We start from the raw sequence: 23,688 nt of genomic DNA, 5'->3' as shown, positions 1-23,688 counted from the left end.
CTCTCTCACACAAATCCACATATAAGCTCTGTTCCAAAATGTACAGTAGTGCCTTGCTGTACTGCCTACATAGACAGCTGCCCTCTAAGGTAGCATGCTAACTGAAACGGAACCTTATGACTCATTCGAAACACTTCACTTAGGTAGCAACACACAAAAAGTTCTCTCCATGTGAAACCAATTCAATAGAGTTTGATGGTAGCGTGCCACTAAGCTAAAGCGATACTCCAGTAAACATAAAAAATACATATCATATATTAGGATTAAATCTGTTTATCAATAGTTTTAGGTATTGAGTAATATTCACACTACCGTTCAAAAGTTTGAGGTTGTTTAGATTTTTTGATGCTTCTGAAAGAAGTCTCTGATTCATTTAACCGAAAATAGAGTAAAAACAGTAATATTCTAAAATATAATTGCGGATTTGCTACTCAAGAAACATTTCTCTTGTTCTGTTCTCAGAATTTTCTTGCAATTGCGAGTTATTCAGTCCAATTCTGAGAAAAAAAGTCAGCCTTGTTTTTCCTCAGAATTCAGAATTGGAGAATAGAAGTCAGAATTATGAGAAAAATTCCGCAATTATCTTTTTAAATTGTTTTATTCAGTGGCGGAAACAAGCTTCCATAGCATTGCGCATATCTTTCACGGAAAAGCCAATCCCAGAATGCACTACAATAAACTCGGAGAGGGTGTAATCCAAGATGGTGAGAAAAATAGATTTTTGCTTTTTTACTGGAAATAATACTTTTATTCAGCAAAGACACGTTCAATTTATCGAAAGTGACAGTAAAGACATTTATATTGTTCAAAATATTTCTATTTCAATTAAAAGCTGTTCTTTTGAACTTTCTATTCATCAAAGAATTCTGAAAAAATTAATCATGGTTTCCACAAAAATATTATGCAGCACAATGTTTTTAATAAAAATAAGAAACGTTTCTTGAGTAACAAATCAGAAAGAATAATTTACTATATTACTTTTTTTACTGTATTTTTGGTAGAATAAATGCAGCCTTGATGAGCAGAAGAGAATTATTTCAGAAGCATCAATAAATCTGAACAACCTCAAACTTTTGAACTTTAGTATATTACTTAATAAAAACATTCAGAATTGTGAGATAAAAAGACGCAATTACTTTTTCTTTTTTCTTTTTTTGTGGCGGAAACAAGCTTCCATACAATGCTACTCTTGAATTGGCCATAAGAAGGCAGAATAGCATAGAGACACGAGGATGGACTCTTTGTGTTAGGACAGTGTCAAATGCAAACTTCCTGACACCCTATTTAGTTAAAATTATGCTGCCTGATTTTTAAACAGCCTGTTCCTATGATGCCTTATGAGCACCAGTGATGCCGTTAATGCCATCTATGTAGGCAGCTCACTAGGGTTTGGAAACAGAGCTGTAAACACACAGATGCTTTCAAAAACACATATTTTTCTCAGTTCCAGAACCTCCTGATGACCTCACTTGCATTGAACAGGAAGTGAGCAGCATGTACGTGATATGGACACACCCACCAGGCAGAGTGGATGGTTACAGGGTAGGGTGACTTTTTGATCATCCAATCAGTATCGAGATCTGTATAATGTAATTTGATAGTTGTATATGATAGTGTATTTTCACATTTTGGATTTCTTTGATTGTTTTGATTGACTGAATGGGTCAGAAGGTTGAAGAGGCTATGTAGAATGAGTTACTATAAGTTTTTTTTTTTAATTGTAAGCATGACTAGACTAGTGTTGGAGCCTGTGCACACCTGTTAAAACTTTCATACCGACCGTCTCAGCTGAAATGTAGCCTAGCAACACCCTGTAGTCTTGTGTGCTCGGGTTTCTGCCTTTTTCATAATACATGAGCACCAATCCTTTATTTTACCTCACAAAGACAGGGAAGGTGTTTGAGTGTATGATGTAAAAATCCAATTTTGCAAACTTGAGATGTTGTTTTTCATCCAGTGTAAAGTCCCCTTGGAAAAACCTGGGCTAAAGTGACTCCTACGGTTAATGAGCTCCTCACTTCTATGGTCACCCCTATTCTAGATTGGCCCTGCCAGCATCTCAGATCTTTGACTGGGCCACTAACATAATTTTTTAATTTGTTAGTAATTTTATGTACATTACCATTCAAATGTTTGACTCCTGGCTTCACAGACAAGGCTTAAGCCTAGTCCCAGGCTAAAATCCATGTTTGAGCTGTTTTTGTTGTTGTTTTTTTCTGAAAGCAACTTTTGCACTGTTATATCTTAAAATATATCAAGTGTCATTGTTTTGTCTCAAGATGCACACCAGTAATGTTTTTTTCTAAGGCACGTTTATAAAAGCTGCTAAAATGTCCTAATTGAACTAAGGCCTAATCCTGGCTTAATCTTAGCCATGTCTGTGAAACCAGGCCAGGAGATAGTAAATTTTTTTCATGTGTTTTTTTGTTGTTGTTTTTTTGGAGAAAGTCTCTTATGTTCACCAAGGCTGCATTTATTTGTTCAAAAATAAAGCAGAAATATTGTTCTTCCTGTGATTCAAAGCTGAATTGCATAATGAAAGGTACTGGATGACCCCAGTCTTCAGTGTCACATGATCCTTCAGGAATTTCATTCTAATATGCTGATTTGCTAGCCTGGCAAGCCAGACATACATCAAGATGTTAGGTCTGGCAACTCACCATTGGCACGGCTCAATCCGAGGGGCGGGATAAACGGTTGTCTCTCAAAATCCCTCTGCACGCAATAGGATAGCGCTACAACCAATCAGAGCAACGAAGAAGGCTAGTTGGTATATTCAACTTTTGCCGTATCCAGTCGACAAAACTCCGAACACATCTTCCTTTTTTTAAAATGACTTAAGTGCTGTTCTTTGCTCTTTTCTCAAGGAAAAGCTTAACTCCAAGTCCTCCAGAGTCGCGGCCAAAGCTGATTCGAAAGACCGCTGTTCGCCAGCAGCAGCAGCCATTCTTTGTTTTGCAAGTAGCAGGGAACCATCGCAACTCTGTCGTCATTATGTTAAGCCCGCCCCCGGCGCCCCGCCTACTCTATACATGATGTGATTGGCTTGACCTGAGTTTGGTTTTTCCAGCTCGAAAGTCAACGGAGAGTTGCTAGACCACACTGGCTGCAAAATAAATGTGGTTGCCGCTAGGGTGCGTCTAGATTTCTAGGCTACTGATTTGCTGCTCAAGAAAGATTTATTATTATCATTTTTGAACTGCTTAATATTTTTGTAGAAACTGTGATACATTTTTTTTCCAGGAATATTTGCTGAATAGAAAGCTCAAAAGAACAGCATTGATTTTAAGAAAACAAAAACAAAACAACTTTTGTAACATTATACGTCTTTACTTTCACTAGTGATCAATTTAATGTATCCTTGCTAAATAAAAGTATTAATTTCTTTCAACAAAAAATAAATAAATTATACAGACCCCAATCTTTTGAACGATAGTGTTTAAAGTTTATGCCTGTACTTATTTTATTTCTGTTGCTTAATTTCTTTACATTTGTTCCTCTTTAGTTTCGATATGGCCTCGCGGGTGACCGTCCTCTGCAACACCAGGTTGATCTCCATGGAAACAGTGTCAGTATTCATGACCTGACCCCAGGAAGTGATTACAGGTTTGAGATCCAGTCCTTCCTGGGGTCAGATTTCAGCCAGACCACATTCAAAAACATCTCTACTAGTAAGAATTTCCCAGTGATACTTTCTACTTTTGGTATCATTAAAAATACAATACATAAACACATATTAGTAAGAAAGATAATTCTATGCACTGATTTTTATTTAATTTTTTATTCCAGAGCCAGCAGGTGTGTGTTCACTCGCTGTGTCTCACGTCAACATCACATCAGCCACAGTGACATGGGCACCAGCTGCTGGCTATTTTGATTTTTATAAAGTGACCATCAGTAATGGCTCTCAAATCTGGACGTTAGACGTGAGTCCACACTTGCAGGAGGTCACCGTCAATGGCCTGTGGAGCGGCTGCTCCTACAACACCACTGTACAACGCTTCAGAAACACCATCGGTGGAACCGCTGCCACCATCACCATACACACAGGTTAGACTGTTTCCCAAAATGCACTTGGCATAATGAAAGGTACTAATTCCTCTAAAACTGTTTTAGAACAGTTTGTATTGTCAAATGAAGCTTGAATTGAACCGAGCTGAATCTATTTTAATTGAACAAAACTGATTCACCCTGCATTAAGTTGCAATTGAATTGCATTGAATTGCAATTGAAACTTGCATTGAACAGATTCAAACATAATTTAATGGAACCGAACTGCATTGAAACAAACTGAACCTTAACCGTAAATTATATTACATTTCAATAAATTGAACTGAACTTAACTGAAATTAATTATTAATTTCGATTAAAAACAGTTAAGTTTGGCTTGGTTCAAGAGCATTGAATTGAACTGAACCAATCTGAACTGAATCAAATTGAACTGAACCAAACTAAAATGAATCAAATTAAACAATTTATCAACAACACTATCATTCATTTCTAATAAATTTTGCTTTATGAACATTTCATTGTTGATAATTTTTATAATATTCTTAAAATTAACAATTTTACTGTTTTATTCTAAACTATTTTAGTGTTATTTTCATTGCTTGTATTTAATGGCAATTGCTTGTTTACGCTAGTAAAGCACTTTGAATTGCAGTGGTTTTGTTTTAAAGGTGCTTTATAAATAGTGAGTGAGTGAGTCATTGGGCCCTATCTTGCACCCAGCGCAATTGACTTTGTACACCGACGCATGTATCATTCCTATTTTGCACCCGCGCAAAGCGGACTTTTCCCTCCACAGAAGCACGTCGGTTAACTACACTTGCGCTCCCGGGGGCGGTTCAGCGCAAAGAGGAGGCGTGTTCCGGCGCAAACGTTCCTTCATGCTATTTTGCAGGTTTAGAAAACAATTGCGCCACTAACCAGGAAAAACTAGTTTAAAGTCAGTGGCGTGTTGCGCATGTTATTCATATGCTATTTTAAGGGCGCATGCTTGGCCATAATCAATGTAGCGTGTGCACAATGCGCACTTTAATTCTCTCATCTACACAGAAGCAGCAGTTTTCATTTTTGCAAATCATACATTATTACGATAGATAGATAGATAGATAGATAGATAGATAGATAGATAGATAGATAGATAGATAGATAGATAGATAGATAGATAGATAGATAGATAGATAGATAGATAGATAGATAGATAGATAGATAGACAGACAATTTATTATAAAAGCATACATCTAACTTACACATTTACCCAAATTATCATACGCCTGTTTAACCGAAGTTAATTTGGGTGGGTTTCTCCATCCCCAATGTCCCTGACGAGATCGTCGGTCTCCTCGGCTGTGATCCTCTCCTGGCGCACACCTGGCAAATCCGCCGTTATAATAGGAATCCGCTTTAGAACAAGCGCGCCTGCTCTTAAAGGGAATGTGAGATGTCGCTCTGATTGGTTTATTTCACGTTACGCCCAAACCACACCTATGAATAATGAAGCTACTTCAGACCAACCCCTTTTAGATTTGCGCCGGGCGCAAGAGTCATTTATCCCGCCGGGAAAATAGCAACAGCGCCCAAGACCCGCCCACAAAGTTACTTGCGCTTTGCGCTTGACACTTGCGTTTCAGATCGTTAAAATAGGGCCCGTTGAGTGAGTGAGTGAGTCGTTGAGTGAGTGAATGAGTGAGTCATTGGGTGAGTGAGTGAGTCGCTGAGTGAGTGAGTGAGTGGCTGAGTGAGTGAGTCGTTGAGTGAGTGAATGAGTGAGTCATTGGGTGAGTGAGTGAGTCGCTGAGTGAGTGAGTGAGTCGCTGAGTGAGTGGCTGAGTGAGTGAGTCGTTGAGTGAGGGAGTGAGTCGTTGAGTGAGTGAGTCGTTGAGTGTGAGTGAGTGAGTCGCTGAGTGAGTGAGTCGTTGAGTGAGTGAATTGGTGAGTGAGTGAGTGGATGGGTGGGGGGAGTGAGTGAGTGGGTGGTTGGGTGAATTGGTGGTTTTTAGTATTTGTCTGTCTGTAAAATAAATACATTTACTTTCAAAATCCAAATCTGTGTGTTTCAGTGCCTGCCAGTCCTGAAGGGTTGCGTGTGATCAGCGTATCACCTCGTGCTTTCTCTCTCCGCTGGCTGGCATCACTTGGATGTGATAAGAACTACCTGATCCAAGTGCTTCCTGACCACGGCAATATTACCATCACCACCACAGCAGACAGCTATGTCCAGGTACACCCCCCCCCCCCCCCCCCACACACACACACACATACACACCCTGAGTCACTCACAGACCTCTCCCACAGCCGTATGCCAGGTGTCAGGTAGAAGAGTATCCGTGTCAGCTGGGCGGAGTGTGTGGAGGAAGGTTGGAGAACAAGGTAGAGAGTGAAAGAGAGAGAAGACAGTTAATAATAGGTTTAGCATTGGTGGTGGGACTAGTTTGTTTCTGATCATTCGCATACCAGTGGTTAGTTACCCATTCAGCAGCTCTCTCTTAGTGAGGGGCCATCATGCCATCCTGTCTGCCCCTGCTGGTTATCCTGTACTTGGGCCTCGGTAACGTTCAGGTAGGCATCAATTGCATATTTGCATTGCATGGGTTTTGCATTACATGACATGCATTAAATACTCAAGATAGAAGGGTTGGATGCCATTCAGAAGTGTATTGAGAATTATTTTAAAAACCAATTCAGTTTGTGAAACTGAATTGATGTACCAAACACATTTGTTTTAAAAAGTAGAATTAAAATAGAATGTTGTAATCCTTGAAATTACAACTTACAAATATAATATATTCCATTATATTTAATAAATTAAACTTTAATATTATGGTCGTATTGGGAAAATAATGCTTTTCACATAATACTCCAATTTACCCCAAAGTAAATTACCCCTTTATGTTTCATTTCATTTTCTTTTTGTTGTAATTTGGATTCAAATTCCAATTGAACATCATGTGTTCAAATCATCAAATGATTTTTTCAGTGAAGTTCCAACTCAGGAACTTAAAGCGAGACAATTTTGTTTCATTTTGAAGTTTTCATCCCTGCAAAATAGATTTATTCTCATAAAAATTGGCTGAACTCTTACACATACATACACACACACACACACACACACACACACACACACACACACACACACACACACACACACACACTCTTTGGTCTGTTTGAGTGTGATGGTGAGACGCTACACGACCTTGGAGGAATTCTTAAACTGGCTTGTGTTTCTTAGAATTAAGAAATACGACAGTTCTTCCACACAAAGACTTGAGTGTGTGATAAATATCACTGAACACTGACTCGTCTTCCTTGTGCGGGACTGTATATTTGTAAAGGATTTCCATTTGACATTTTATGCATTCTTTTGTAGAGCATTCATAATTGAACATCATAATAACATTTCTGATAAAAGTTGCCATCAACAATTAAAAGTTTTGCTTAAAACCCGCATGCTTCATTTTCTGCATCATTTATATTTTCTTTACTATTTATATTTTCCCCTGTGTGAACTTGAAAGTAACTTGCTTTGGGGTTTTAGGAGTTAGTTAAATTGCAAAATGGCTCAGAAGAGAGAAATTAGTTCTAAGAAAAGCTCTTGCAACATTTCTAAGCAAATATATTGGTAGATATTTTATTTATTTGCAGTGAAATTCATAGAAGTGTGGTTTATATTTATACATATACATATACGTTATGTAACGCATGTAAGCAGGGATTCGATTTTGCCATGTTATCTTGTTTTACTGGTGTTGTCAGGCCATTTTATCCTCACATCTGATAAGACTATTGTCTTTCTGGAACAAGTGGTGTGACATCACGTATGGTAACTTAGCCTGCCGCTGTTACATTACTCAACAAACTTTGTGTTTGTGAACATGTGATAGAAGACCACAAAAGATGCTTTTTAATATATGATTTATATGAACAAATGATTTCTGGTGAGATTATTGCTAGTAATGGCTCAAGAAGATTCGCTTGCAAAAAGTGTCTGTTTGTGGGAGTGTCTGAGGTGCATAGATTATTGATGGTATCTATACAGTAGATGTACAAAATTCCTTGTGTTTTTGAGGGTTGTTTGATGCATGATGGTGTTTTGGAATAATAATGCAATGTGTTTGATTAATGTAAGTCATTGTCTTCAGTCAGAAATTCATATATCTGATCGCATTCAAATTGTGATTTGTTTAGTATCTAGTGCTGACTTTTTGGTTTTACCTGAGGTTTATTTTATAGCATGTTATGCTTCAGTTTTCTCAGAAGAGACATGATTCAGCAATATGTTGTGAGATATTACTACGCTTTATGCACTGAAAATGAGCCTTTACTGACTATATTATTAAAAAAATTGTACACCATTCAATAATGTAAAATGCAATAACTAAATCAAAATAAGCACAGATTTTATTTCTCTATTAAATAGATTTTTTACAATCCTGAAATTTTAGGTGCAAAACAACACCAACAAAATAGGTATCTAGAAGACATAAGATGTTACCATTATAAAGGTCACTCTCAAAAACTGTTGACTTTTTGGCTTATAAAATGCTGAATAGTTCAATTTCCTAACATAAAAGCTTATCATAAATATGTATTAAATGTCAAAATGTTATATACTTGGCTATCATTTCCCTCTGATTTTAGGTAGAGGTTATGGGTAGGGTTACGTTTCGGGGTTGGGATTGGTGGACTACGTTTACATAATTTTTGATGATTAATTTGATCCACAATTTCATGGTTAACCGCAGCTGCACAGACACAAAATAAAAATATGTACACTACCGTTCAAATGTTTGGGGTCAGTAAGATTTTTAATGATTTTAATTGAAGTATCTTCTGCTCACCAAGGCTGCATTTATTTGATTAAAAATACAAACAAAAACAGTAATATTGTGAAATATTATTCCAATTTAAAACAGCTGTTTTCTATGTGAATATACAGTAAAGTGTCATTTATTCCTGTGATCAAAGCTGAATTTTCAGCATCATTACTCCAGTCTTCAGTGTCACATGATCCTTCAGAAATCATTCTAATATGATGATTAATGCTCAAGAAACATTCATTATTATTATCAATGTTGAAAACAGTTGTGTACATTTTTTTTTCTAAATTCTTTGATGAATAGAAAGTTCAAAAGAACAGCATTTATTTAAAATAGAATATTTTCTAACATTATAAATGTCTTTACTGTAACTTTTGATCAGTTTAACTCATCCTTGATGAATAAAAGTATTGATTTATTTTATTTATTTCCCCCCAAAAAAAAAAAAAAATTCTTACTGACCCCAAACTTTTGAACGGTAGTGTTTAATGTTACAAAAGCTTTAGATTTCAGATAAATGCTGTTCTTTTGAACTATTCATCAAAGAATTTTGAAAAAAAATTGTACACAACTGTTTTCAACATTGATAATAATAATGAATGTTTCTTGAGCATTAATCATCATGTTAGAATGATTTCTGAAGGATCATGTGATACTGAAGACTGGAGTAATGATGCTGAAAATTCAGCTTTGATCACAGGAATAAATGACACTGTATATTCACATAGAAAACAGCTGTTTTAAATTGGAATAATATTTCACAATATTACTGTTTTTGTTTGTATTTTTAATCAAATAAATGCAGCCTTGCTGAGCAGAAGATACTTCTTTTAAAAACATTAAAAATCTTACTAACCCCAAACTTTTGAACGGTAGTGTATGTATTTTTTATGTCAGTTCCTCAACTACCCTCTGAGAGTATTTAAATTTACATTTATGCATTTGGCAGATACTTTTATCCAAAGGAATGCACATTACGTTAAATGCATACATTTTTATCAGTTCAAGAATGTTAATATTGCTGGGTTTGATTAATATATAATCAAACGCATGATTTTTGCGTTGCCATGCTCTACTGTTTGAGCTTTAGGAAAGCACACAAAAATGAAACAAAAACCATTTAAAAACAATTAAACAAATGGTTAAAAATAGTTGTTAAACACGTGTTTATTTTTGATGTAATGTGTGAGAATGTGTGTGATTGTGATTGTATTGAATCCAATTAGTTTCAATTTGACCTGCAACATAAAAATTTGACCCAGAATTCGAACATAATACAAGGGGGGAAAAGCGCTAAACAACACAATGTCTTTTATATTATCCAATATAAACAATGGTTATAGAAAATGTTAGAGAATTCTGTCTTTTAAATATTGTATAAATATAATTTTTTTTGTCAAGAACCGTATCTGTTACCATATTTGAGAATGACCCATATGTTCATTGTAGATGTAGATTTATGTTTGTCCTGTATATGTATTGTGTTATTCTATGTTTTAGGCTCAAGTGTCCAGTGTAACCCCTGGAACATCATACACCATCACGGTCAATGCAGTGGCCTCGTCGGGGTTCAGCTCACCTGTCAGCCGAATACTTGTCACCACTATTGAGTCATGTAAGTCTGTGTGTTCCATTCTTAAACCACTATCTTCTTTTAATAAAAATGATGCCTTCTTTTCATAATTTATGTGTATTTCCCCATAGTTCCTATATATTCCTCTAGACTACTTTATTAAGTGAAAACATTCTATTCAGTCAAACAAATATTGTAAATAATGTCACACTAACAAAAATGCCCTAAATTACCACATTAATGTAGAAAATGTAATAAAATAACACACAAATGTAATGTTATATGTAATCATGTAATGTACATGAATCCATATGGACTTTTTTTCCATTTGAAGTGTGTGTGTGAATGTGTGTACATTTATGTTTGCATAATTGATGCTGATTCCAGGCTTTGATAGGTCAGTATCATATTCCCGGGTCGCTGGTTTGCTCATCTCTATGAGAATGGCATGGCGCTTTCTGATGGCTTTATATTGTATTGTTATTCTCCTAAATGGCTGACACCTCCACAACAACTTGCTGTTAGCGAGCCAAGCACCTTCTGAAAGACCTCTACGTTTGATAATGACCTGGACGATACTATATCTAGGTTAGAGTAACAACATCCGTCCTGCTTCATTGCAGAAGATGAGAATATAATGGCAACACAAATGAAAGAAGTGTCAATCAATTTAAAAAACGACATGAAAAAAATTGCTGTAATCAACCAATTCGAATCAAGTAATCAATAAAGCTGTCATAAAAATAGGATAAAATATCAAATGCATCATAAGATTCTCAAGTTTTTTGTGTGTTTATATGTATGTGTATGTAGTACCTGCGGCCCCCTCTAAGCCAGAAGGTGAACGGGTTGGTTCCAATGGAATCCTGCTGTCCTGGCGGATACCGATGCCCCTTGACCCCACAATTCACTCATTTGTCATCAAATACAAGGAGGTGTGTCCATATCCCGACCCTACCTTCACTGAGGTCACCAAGGGCCTGGACATCCCAGAAACTCTCCTGAACACACTCACCCCTGGAGCAACGTACAACATCAAGGTGCACGCTCAAACATTTCAATAGTTTATGTGAAAGCAAAAATTCACAATGTCTAATTTAACCACGGCATAGATTTTCACATTATAGAATCAGAATATAGTGTATTTTAAACTGCTTAAAGAATGTACACAACACCATAATACAAAATGCACTTGTACTGCAGTTTTGTTTGTTTTTTGTGTAGGAACTGTAAAAAGTTGAAATAACAAATGACGCAGACTTGAAGAAAATACAAGTTCTCGGCCCGGCCGCAAATGTATTGTTCAGAAAAACTATAAAATTAAAGTGTCAAAAATAATAGTTTGACGTTAAAGCTCACCAAGAACCAGCAGACTTCAGTGGATAGTTTCTAAATGTCACAAAAATACATCCTCAAAATTACCTGGCAAGACTTCCTTAATGAAATTGCTTGTCACAGCCACATAAAGCCTGTGAACCATAGGAGCACACACACACAGAAAGGGACAAAAATACAAATGTTTTGATGAGCTGCTCAAAACTATATACAGTCGTGCTGTTATTGCATGTTAAATGCATGTTATTTTTTATTTAGTACTGTCCTGAATAAGATATTTAACATAAAAGATGTTTACATATTGTCCACAAGAAATTTTTTTTTTTAATAATCACATTCAAAAGTTTACATACCCCTCAATCTTTATACTGTGTGCCATTACCTGGATGATCCACAACAGTGTTTTTTTTTGTTTTGTTTTTTTGTGATGGTTGTTCTTGAGTCCCTTGTTTGTCCTGAGCAGTTAAACTGGCCAATGTTCTTCATAAAAATCTAATTCTTCAGTTTTCCAGCATCTTTTGCATGTTTGAACCCTTTCCAGCAGAGACTATGTATGATTTTGAGATCTATCTTTTCACTCTTTCACTCTGAGGACAATTGAGGGACTCAAACACAACTGTTAAAAAAGGTTCAAACATTCACTGATGCTCCAGAAGGAAACATGATGCAGTAAGAGCTGGGGGTTGAAAACTTTTGAACAGGATGAAGATGTCCACATTTTTCTTATTTTGTTTAAATATAAATAAATAAAAATCATTTAGTATTGTCCTTCAGAAGCAACAGAAGTGGTACAGTACTTGCATGTTTCCCGGAAGACAAATAAAGTACAATTTACCTTGATCCTCAAATTCAAAAAGTTTTCAACCCCCAGCTCTTAATGCATTGTGTTTCCTTCTGTCATTTTTATAAATTCATCAATTTGGACTATGTAAACATCTTTTATGTTAAATCACAAGAGGGTGATTTCCATGCAACTTAATGCTAAAATTCTGATGGGACATCATGAGAAACTACCTTCCATACACTCTACAAAGCCAATGTCTAAACATCATGGGAAATTCTATAGATTTCCAATTCCTTTCAAAAAATCTCCAAAGAACTCCAGGCTTCTTGTTGAAGAATGGTGCAATATCCCACAGTTCAAGTTCTGAATTTCACTATTCCCCAAAGAAACTGAAGCTCTTCTGAAGGCAAAAGCACAAGACCTGGGAATTAATACAATTATACATGTTGTTACTGATATTATATCCAACCCATGTTTATCTGAAATGTTAGAGCCCCCTTTACTTCCCTTTTTAGTATTTTCCATTTATTTAATGTCTTTGTCGGATAATGTTTTGTCACCTAATGAAACGGCAGCAAGCAAAAACTTTTCTGAAAATGGTTTTCATTAAACTGGTCCAGCTTTCAGCAGACACCACTGGATTAACTATCCATGGGAAAGTTGCCAGTGGCCTCTATTCCATTGATCTCACTCAATAATTTACCAACTGTGAATTATTCATGTCCTACAGAGAACTCTGGATCCACGAGGGATCTCTGTTTTCCCTCATTTGTCTCGTGAATTCATTGGCTGGGCACACCGTGAACTCTGAATTGACTCTCTAAGCTTTTGTGTGAGCGTGTGTTTGTATGTGTGACGGTCTTTGATGGATCTGTTGTCTGGAGTAGATCATCTTGCATTGGAATCTTCATTCACAGTGTCTTTATAACCACCTCTGCTAAGTCATGGTGATAAATCAACCAGACGTTCTTGTACTGTGTGCAGTTTGAGTATATTGCTTTTCAAAAGCTTTTCTTCTGTCTTTTCTTTATAGGTTGCAGCAGTCAACAAAGCAGGAACTGGACCCTTTAGCCAATCTCTTTACTACAAAACAGCAGAGGCCCGTAAGCATTATCCATGTATTTCATAAACTGTTTTCAAAACCCTAATGAGCTGCTTTACTGTCTAGAGAGGTAGCTACCATCAAAGGTGCAATCTTGCATGAGCAATATTGTTAATGATTACACGTATAAAAAACAATTGGCTCTCCTCCTGTGAAGTGAATCGGAGTCTACTGTTAGCATTCTATTCATCAAAGAATTCTGAAAGAAATTAATCACATTTTCCACAAAAATATTAAGCAGTAAAAGCGGTTTTCAACATTGATAATAAGACCTGTTTCTTGAGCAGCAAATCAGCATATTAGAATGATTTCTGAAGGATCATGTGACACTGAAGACTGGAGAAATGATGCTGAATAAATCACAGGAATAAATTACATTTTATATTAAAATAAAAAATTTTGGAAGTTTGTTTCCTCCACAGAATAAAAAATAAATAAAAAAGGTAATTGCGACACAATTCTGACTTTTTTTTTCACAATTGCGAGTTTACATCTCGCAATTCTGACTTTTTGTCTCAGAATTGATTGATATAAAGTCGCAATTGTGTGTTAAGTCAAAATTGTGAGAATCTCAATGACTTGCGAGATATAAACTCGCAATTGCGAGAAAAGTAAGAATTGCAAGTTTATATCTCGCAATTGCGAGTTTATATTTAGCAATTCTGACATCATACCTCGCGATTCTAACTTTATATCTCGCAATTCTGAAAAGTAAATTCGCAATTGTGAGATAAAAAGTCGCAATTATATTTTAAAAAAAATTTATTCTGTGGCGGAAACCAGCTTCCATAGAAAATAGCTCTTTTAAATTGTAATAATAATATTTCAAAATATTACTGTTTACTGAATTTTTGAGCATTGACCAGCATAAGAGACTACTTTCAAAAACATTAAAAAATCTTACTGACCCCTAGCATAATTTTGCTACCTAGTGTGTGAATACTGATGACTTAGTGGGCAGCTCACTGGGTTTTTAAACAAATGTGTAGAATTCATTCAATTTGAACAGATATTTTCATTCTGCTTGTTTAGAGTATGTATATGTTTTAATCCATGTGTTTATGTTCAATCTCAGCCCCTGGTCTGGTGTCAAACCTCACAGCGTTTGCTGATGATCACACATCAGTGGTAGTGACATGGTTTCTCCCTGTACGCATCAATGGCCTTATCGCTAAGTTCGCAGTGAAAGTCAAACATGCCCGAACAAGCCAGATCGTCCGCACGCTGGAGCTCAATGCAGAGGACATCATGAACGGAGCTCTGCCTCACTGCAACGTACGTCTTTGCTTGTATTAATGTTTATTTGAAGTGATACAAGACAGCTGAACCAAATTCAAAACACCTGCATTGATCTAGCAATTTTTTGCAATTAGTTTCGGTTGTTTATGTGTGTTTTTGTGTCTCCTAGGATGCAGCAGACATCTTATCTCGTGGAACTCCAAGCCCGTCCGAGTCTTCCCAGTTGACGTCTGCTGCGCTGCCCTCTGTTACACTCTCAGCCGTTCCCCCCGCCTCCGTCTGGAGCGTTCCAATCAGTGTAAAGATTGATGAGCTCCGTCCCTACACACCTTATGTGTTTGAAGTCTCCGCGTTCACCAGTGAAGGGGAGGGACAGATTGCCAGCACTATGGTCCGCATGCCGGAGGCTGGTATGCTATCACACACACTTTATTCTTATTATAATATGTATATTACTGTTTAGAGTAGAAATGAATGCTTCTATTTAGCAATGATGCATGAAGTTGATCAAAAGTAAAAGCATTTATATTGGTATGAAATATTTCTATTTCAATGGTGTTCTTTCTATTCATCAGAATCCTGAAAAATCTTATCACGTTTTCCACAAAAATGTCAAGCAGCACAAATGTTTCCAACACTGAAAATAGTGGAAATGTTTTTCTGGAGCACCAAATTATAAAATGAATCTATATTGCATCATAAATGATTATAAAATCTATAGTTTTTACATTGTAATAATATTCACAATATTACTGATTTTATGGCATTTTTGATCAAATAAATGCAGCCTCAGAGATTTCTTTCAAATATATCAAAGAAATCCTACCGACCCCAAATGTTAATCAAAATTAAGTCTATTTACTTGCATGAATGTTTTTTATATAATAATACATGAAATTATGGAAATACCTGCCAATACAGAAGCTAAATTGTATTGCAAATTCTGTTTTATATTGTCTTGTTCAAATAATTGCAATTTCCACAAGTTTCTGTAACGAATCAAAAATGTAAAGACAAAAATGTGTGTTGCAGCCCCTGAAGACCCACCGCAAAACGTAGTTTTAAGAAACGTCACTTCTAAATCTCTGTCTCTAACTTGGGACCCACCAAAGATCACCACAGGACGATTCAGTTACGTCATCCAGCTCCGCAGCTCTGAAGGTAACACTTTCTGACACCCCATGACCATCAAACCAATGTCTTTACCATTAAAGGGATAGGTCACCCAAAAATTTTAATTAGCCCATGATTTACTCACCCTCAAGTCATCCTAGGTGTATATGACATTCTTCTTTCAGAAGAGTACAATCGGAGTTATTTAAAAAAAAATGTCCTGGCTCTTCCAAGCTTTATAATGGCAGTGAATTGGCTGTTTCTGTTTTGAAGTCCATAAAAGTGCATCTATCCATCATAAAAGTGCTCCACACAGCTCCGGGGGGTCAATAAAGGCCTTCTGAAGTAAAGCGATGCGTTTGTGTAAGAAAAATATTCATATTTAACATGTTACAAAGTAAAATTCTAGCTTCCGGCCAAACGGCCATACACAGTCTACTTGCATCTAAAGCGCAACTTACGCAACTTGTGACGTCAGAAGTAGCGTAGTGCGTCATGGCATAACGTAAATATCAGCAGTACGTCGCATTACTCGCACAAGTTGCGCTTTAAACTTACTTGCAATCTAACTTTTGCGCCATGACGCACTACGCTACTTCTAACGTCACAAGTTGCATAAGTTGCGCTTTAGACGCAAGTAGACTGTTTGGCCGGAAGCTATAGTTATTTTACTTTATAAAGTTTTAAATATGAATATTTTGCTTACACAAACTCATCGCTTCGCTTTGAAGGCTTTCATTAACCCCCCCGGAGCCACGTGGAGCACTTTTATGATGGATAGATGCACTTTTATGGACAGCCATTCACTGCCATTATAAAGCTTGAAAGAGCCAGGACATGTTTTAATATAACTCCGATTGAATTCGTCTGAAAGAAGGATGACTTGAGGGTGAGTAAATCATGGGCTAATTTTCATTTTTGGGTGAACTATCCCTTTAATACTGTACTATCAGACAGACACCACACACAAGCCCTTATCCTAAACCAGCTGGGTGGCCTTGCGTTTAGCACACATGCTCCAGACTACTTAGTTCAAAGCACATCCTCTCATTGTTTGTATGTTAATGTGGTGCATGTATATGTGTATTTCAGGGTTTATTAGTGAGAACAGCACAATCGATCAAGCGTTTATTTACACTGGACTGACTCCATACACACAATACTACATCCATGTGATGGCCAAGTCCTCGGGGGCCACAGGACCTGCAGCAGTGGTCAACATCACAACAAACGCAGAAGGTAAACACACAAACACACATGTTCTGTTTTCATGTTTTATGGAGGCTTTCCATATACATAATGATTTTAATACTGTGCAAACTGTATATTCTATCCCCCTACACTAATCCTACCATCACAGAAAACTTTCTGCATTTTTACATTTTCAAAAAACATCACTTAGTATGAGTGTAGTCACTCTATCAACATCACTTAGTATATAAGTTGTGTTCCTCATGGGGACCCAAAAATGTCCCCACAAGGATTTCAGATACTGCCATCTTGGTGAGGACATCTTGTCCCCATAATATAGGGTTTACCTGGCAACCCACCCACACACACACACACATGCACACGGCTTACCAGGACATCAGACTTACTCTTACCCAAATCCAAACCGCTATAAGAGAACATTTTTGCTTTTTTATGTGCAAGTAGTTTGTGTGTAAATTAATTTAACTTTGTTTTCCAGTTTAGTATGTTTTTCCCCCCCATATTTTCCTAAAGGGAGGTTTTATCAGATTTAGTCAACTTCTGTGAACAACAAATTGTTTCTGTACTATAGATGATAATAGATTTACAGTTCTTACATGATGTCTTTCATTGGTTTTTATATGTCACAGTTGATGTTTTAAACCTTTAGACATTATATAATATTAGATAAAGACATCCTGAGTGAACAAAGTATATAACTGAATTGATTTTGTTCAAAAACGACTTAAAATATTACTGTCAAGTTAAACAGAACCAACTTTCCCTGTGTGAAAATGTTTTTACTGGAGTAATGGCTGCTGAAAATTCAGCTTTGCCATTATACATTAACTAGTTTTCTATTTGAATAGATTTTATAATAATTTAAGTTGAAATAATATTTCACAATATCACTTTTGATCAAATAAATGCAGCCTTGGTCAGCATAAGAGAGTTCTTTCAAAAACATAAAAAAAACGTACTGACCCAAAACGTTTCAATGGTAATCAAAATTAAGTCTATGCATTACCTAGATGAACCCTTTTTAGCTGTACTGACTGCAACTTAAATAAGCATTAAATCACTTTAGATTCCGCTGATGTGGAACTGCTTTTGTTTTTTCTCCCAATTTTCTTACTGCATGACCTAGCAACACTTTAGCTGTGATTTATGGATGAATTGCCACAAATTCATCTAAATTCATGTATTTTCCACTACAGTGGAGAATTAATGGTTCGTTCAGTTGTGGCATTCAGGTTTTCATGACATGACCTCCATTTTGATTGATTGTTGGTGTCGTGTTTTCTCAAACTGTATTTGTGTATGCTTGAAGGAGGCATATTGGGAGCCATGTTGACCAAAGCAATTCCATTTTTTGACTCATCTGTATGGAGATTGGAGAACATACTCTCAAAAGGCTCAGGGAATGTGTACGTGTTTGTGACTTCTGTAAGTGTTCAGACTTGGGGGTCAAAGTAAGTGAGTTATAAATTAGGTTTATATTTAGCTGGTCTAGTTATAATTAAGTCTGTCTGAAATTAGCTATCTCTAATTATACCTTTAATTGGGTTAATTTAGCTGGAGGAAATGACATTTTCATACAGAGCCAGTTGTTGCTGCATAGCTGAATGCTCATTAAATGCATGGAAAAACAAGAAAGGTTATTTGTTCACTTAGGGTTGCTTTTATCTAAAATTAGATTTTGGTCGAAAGCCTCAAAGCATCCAATGCCGAAAATGTGTGATAAATAAAGGGCTGCATTTTTCTCAGCAATGAATTGAACAATTGGGAAAATTTATCAACAGTTCCCTGTAATGGACATTATTTATCCAACCATGGCTCTACTGTGCATACATATACACAGTAAGATTTTTTATTTTTTTTTCTTGAAAGGTATTAACACTTTTATTCAGGAAGGATGCATCAAATTTAAATTGCTCAAAAGTGACCGTAAAGACATTTTTTTTTATAATGTTACAAAAAAATTATATTTTAAATAAATGCTGTTCTTTTGAACGTTCTATTATTCATCAAATAATCTTGAATTTTTATTAATCAGTTTTCACAAAACATTAGCAGTAACTGTTTTCAACATTGATAATAATAAGTGTCAGCTAAGCTTTACACTACAGGAATGAATTACATTTGAAATATTCAAATAGAACAGTTATTTTAAATTGTAGAAATATTTCACAATATACTGTAACTGATTTTAATCTATTTTTGATTAAATAAATACAGCCTTGTTGAGCATGTGTTCATTCACTGTATTCATTCACTCGTTGCAAAGTCTTGTTGGTGTTACGCTGCATTCATTTGGATCTTCATGTCTTGGTGCTAGCAGTACATAACAGAAGACTTCGTGAATGAACACACAGGATTTAAATAGGCAAACATTAACGAGATAATGACAGTTGATTGCAGTAATCAGAACATGATGAGTCCAGGCAATGGGTTATGGGAAATGTAGTTCATGAGGCGGTAAAGGAGACTGATGAATTGTACTCTAGTGGTTATCATGGGGACTCCAGCTGGAACACACACACACACACACACACACACACAAGATTTCTGGTACTTCTGCGGTAATAACAGAAGTTTTTTTTAATTATTTTTTTACAGAAACTAGGAGTGACAATTTGTAGTCGTGTGTTATTAAAGCATGTTTTAATTTTTAAAAAAATGGCTCTTAATGTTATTTTAAAGGATTTTTAAAGTCATTTTAAGTCCTATTGCGACCCCCTCGGACTTTGCTGTGCCTTGGCTAAGTATACGGCAAGGTGTGTTAATATCTGTATGTGTGTGTGCATTTATTTCCATGTTAGCCCCAAGTGCTGTGTCTCATCTGACAGCGGAGGCTGTGGACTCCACGTCGGTTCGTCTGTCCTGGAGATCCCCAAGCCAACCAAACGGCTTGATAAGCCACTATCGGATTCTAGTGCTGTACCGTACTATGCTTGTACAGGACATCACCCTAAGAGGACAGGTAAAACAATAAATTACACAAGCATGCACACACTCACTGCATTTTGTTTGGTTTAGCTTCACTGATTTTATGTTGTTGTTACAGAACGCTGTCTCTCGACGACTTCGTCGCAATGCAAGGTCACTTGACATCACCACAGAATCTGCATTCACTCTCGCCTCACATGGAACATTTCTCACTTTGGGTCGCGGTTTTACCAACACTGACTCGGAACTGACCTCTGACCTCCCTTTGACCCCAAGCACCCCCCACACGCCTCCACCCTGGCTCACAGTCACCAACGACAGAACCTATGCATCTGTTCAGGCTGAGACTGAGGCTGTAACCGAGGACCCTTTGACTGAACTTTCACCTCTCACTCTTGGCACTGACCAACCGCCATTGGTTAACTTAAGCCCCTCCCAGCCCCGTCGCGTAACTAGGGCGGTGGCCACAGATTACACCCAGCAGCAGACGAACCTCCCAACAAGAGCTGCCACTACCATTGGAATAGAAGGTAAATAACTCCTCCCACTGACTCCACCCACTATGACCTCACTCACATTTCAAGGTTTTTGCGATTTGGATATTAACAGGACTGTTTAAAGCACAATTATAATAACAACTCATCATTTCCGTAAGTAAAGATACAGTTTAAAATCCCCATGCATAACGTTTTTTCAGCAATGTGAATAAACCTTTCAAGACAGACCTAGGGCCCTATTTTAACGATCTGAAACGCAAGTGTCAAAGCGCAAAGCGCAAGTAACTTTGTGGGCGGGTCTCGGCGCTGTTGCTATTTTCCCGGCGGGATAAATGACTATTGCGCCAGGCGCAAATCTAAAATGGGTTGGTCTGAAGTAGCTTCATTATTCATAGGTGTGGTTTGGGCGTAACGTGAAATAAACCAATCAGAGCGTCATCTCACATTCCCTTTAAGAGCAAACGCGCTTTTTCCATAGCGGATTGCTATTGAAACGGCGGATTTGCCAGGCGCGCGCCAGGAGCGGTTCACAGCCAAGGAGAGCAACGCTCTCGTCACGGCCGTAAAAGAGAGAAGTTACATTGAAATGGAGAAACCCACCCAAATTAACTTCGGTTAAACAGGCGTATGATAATTTGGGTAAATGTGTAAGCTAGATGTATGCTTTTATAATAAATAGTCTATCTATCTATCTATCTATCTATCTATCTATCTATCTATCTATCTATCTATCTATCTATCTATCTATCTATCTATCTCTCTCTCTCTCTCTCTCTCTCTCTATCTATCTATCTATCTATCTATCTATCTATCTATCTATCTATCTATCTATCTATCTATCTATCTATCTATCTATCTATCTATCTATCTATCTATCTATCTATCTATCTATCGTAATAATGTATTCAAAAATGAAAACTGCTGCTTCTGTGTAGATGAGAGAATCAAAGTGTAGGCTATGTGCGTTGTGCACACGCTACATTGATTATGGCCAAGCATGCGCCCTTAAAATAGCATATGAATAACATGCGCAACGCGCCACTGACTTTAAACTATTTTTTCCTGGTTAGTGGCGCAATTGTTTTCTAAACCTGCAAAATAGCATGAATGAACGTTTGCGCCGGAACACGCCTCCTCTTTGCGCTGAACCGCCCCCGGGAGCGCAAGTGTATTTCCTAACTTACCGACGTGCTTCTGTGGAGGGAAAAGTCCGCTTTGCGCGGGTGCAAAATAGGAATGATACATGCGTCGGTGTACAAAGTCACTTGCGCTGGGTGCAAGATAGGGCCCCTACTGTGTTAATGTAGTCACTGTTGCCATAAAAATAGATATTGGTCAAAAGATACCGAAACAAGTATTTTACTATTTTTATATAAATGTAAATATTTTTAAACTCTTTATTGAAGACTTTTTATAATCACAATGGAGAAAATGAATGGGAAATTAAAAATCATGGGCACTAAAAGGTGGGCAGTCATTGTTGCGCTCTATTATTTGTTATTTGTGCTTTCTGTTTTCTGATTGGTTGTGCCTGTGTGCTGTGTTTTGATTGACAGTTCTACCTGCCATTGAGGAGACAGCAGACCTGTCGTCTGATCACATCATGTATGTGGTTAGAAGACTGAGCCCTTTCACAGAGTACACATTTAACGTGTCGGCAAAAAACATCATTGGAGACGGACCTTCCGCTCAAGTAACAGTGAAAACAACTGAACAGGGTAAAATAACTTCAGACCTCTGAGTAGAATTACAGTAGTTATAATATACTGCCACTGTAAAAAGTAACCCCAGTGTTTTCCCACAGTGCCAAGCTCTGTTCAGAATGTGTCCTATCAGAATCTTACCTCCACCTCTATCCGTGTTACCTGGGAGCCGCCCCTCAACCCCAACGGCAAGATAACGCACTACGCTGTGTATGCACAAAATCTCCTCACAAACCAGGAATTACGACAGATGACAGACAACACCACTGCGGTGCTCACAGGTAAAACATGAATACATTTTTTGTTCATCAAAGAATCCTGGAAAAAAAGCAGCACAATTGTTTTCAAAATTGAAAATAATAAAATGTTTCTTGTGCAGCAAACCAGCATATTAGAATGATTTCTGAAGGATCATGTGACACTGAAGACTGGAGTAATGATGCTAAAAATTCAGCTTTGCATCACAGGACTAAATTGCACTTTAGAATATATTCATATAGAATACAGTTTTTAGATATTGTAATAATATTTTACAGTATTTCAGTTTTCCTGTAGTTTGGTCAAATAAATGCATTCCTGGTGAGCAAAAGATATATTTAAGACATTTCTAAGAGTGACCCAAGTGTTTAAATAGTTTTTGAGGCCAGTGTATGACACTATTTATGGTCATATCCACAGGTCTGGACAAGTACAGCAGTTATAAGGTGCGTGTGGCGGCGTCTACAGCCGTGGGGGAAAGCCCCATGACCGATGAAGACACAATCTTCGTTGTGACACTAGAGGATGGTATTGAGACAATTATTTTTCATACACATGCAGTGCTCTCACACACACTCGAGATCTCTCAGTATGCATCTGTCTGTCTTTTAGAGCCGGATTCACCCCCACGGGATCTGGTCGTAGTGAAAACCACCTCCTCCACTTCTTCTCTCTCCTGGTCTCCTCCAGAGAAGCCCAACGGCATCATCCGCCTGTATGAGGTCTCCTACACAAACGGCACATACAGCAACACCGTCAACAGCACATCACTCAGCGCCACACTGCACTACCTGAAACCGTACACACACTACAACGTGACTGTCCGTGCGTTTACGCTGCATGGACACGGGAACCAGATTTCTGATACTCTACAGATGTTGTCCGGGGAGGATGGTGAGTCATTGTTCGTGTTCGTATTTAATTGGAAAAACTAGAAGAAACATAAAACTTTTATCTCATCCTGAAATCCCACACTCTTTCCCTTTCAAAAGGTTCCTACAATTAAGGGTCATTCACACATACTTGACATTAAATCTTTGTTTTCTAGTAGATGCTTCTACTCCAACTCTATCAGGCATTGAAACACATGAACTTTAGTGTCGGTATGCCAGTTGCTATTCA

General features: G+C 37.2%; 1 protein-coding gene across 5 annotated transcripts in view; it reads left to right on the top strand.

Annotated features, from left to right (window-relative positions):
- LOC309507510 (phosphatidylinositol phosphatase PTPRQ-like) overlaps window positions 1-23,688 on the top strand; it is a 57,879-nt gene that overhangs the window by 11,340 nt on the left and 22,851 nt on the right. For all 5 annotated transcript variants that reach the window (XM_082181708.1, XM_082181710.1, XM_082181709.1 and 2 more), the window contains 17 exons: window positions 1,445-1,542; window positions 3,506-3,671; window positions 3,790-4,050; window positions 6,066-6,226; window positions 10,323-10,437; window positions 11,209-11,435; window positions 13,548-13,617; window positions 14,692-14,891; window positions 15,025-15,265; window positions 15,888-16,016; window positions 17,061-17,207; window positions 19,982-20,142; window positions 20,227-20,638; window positions 22,162-22,323; window positions 22,410-22,589; window positions 22,987-23,094; window positions 23,179-23,460. In XM_082181708.1, coding sequence (XP_082037834.1) covers window positions 1,445-1,542; window positions 3,506-3,671; window positions 3,790-4,050; window positions 6,066-6,226; window positions 10,323-10,437; window positions 11,209-11,435; window positions 13,548-13,617; window positions 14,692-14,891; window positions 15,025-15,265; window positions 15,888-16,016; window positions 17,061-17,207; window positions 19,982-20,142; window positions 20,227-20,638; window positions 22,162-22,323; window positions 22,410-22,589; window positions 22,987-23,094; window positions 23,179-23,460 — 3,120 coding nt within the window. The remainder of the gene's footprint in view (window positions 1-1,444; window positions 1,543-3,505; window positions 3,672-3,789; window positions 4,051-6,065; window positions 6,227-10,322; window positions 10,438-11,208; window positions 11,436-13,547; window positions 13,618-14,691; window positions 14,892-15,024; window positions 15,266-15,887; window positions 16,017-17,060; window positions 17,208-19,981; window positions 20,143-20,226; window positions 20,639-22,161; window positions 22,324-22,409; window positions 22,590-22,986; window positions 23,095-23,178; window positions 23,461-23,688) is intronic.

The sequence above is a fragment of the Leuciscus leuciscus genome (assembly GCF_965113295.1).
Source record: "Leuciscus leuciscus genome assembly, chromosome: 10".
Lineage (NCBI taxonomy): Eukaryota > Metazoa > Chordata > Actinopteri > Cypriniformes > Leuciscidae > Leuciscus > Leuciscus leuciscus.
This window is presented reverse-complemented; position numbering and strand designations above follow the sequence as displayed.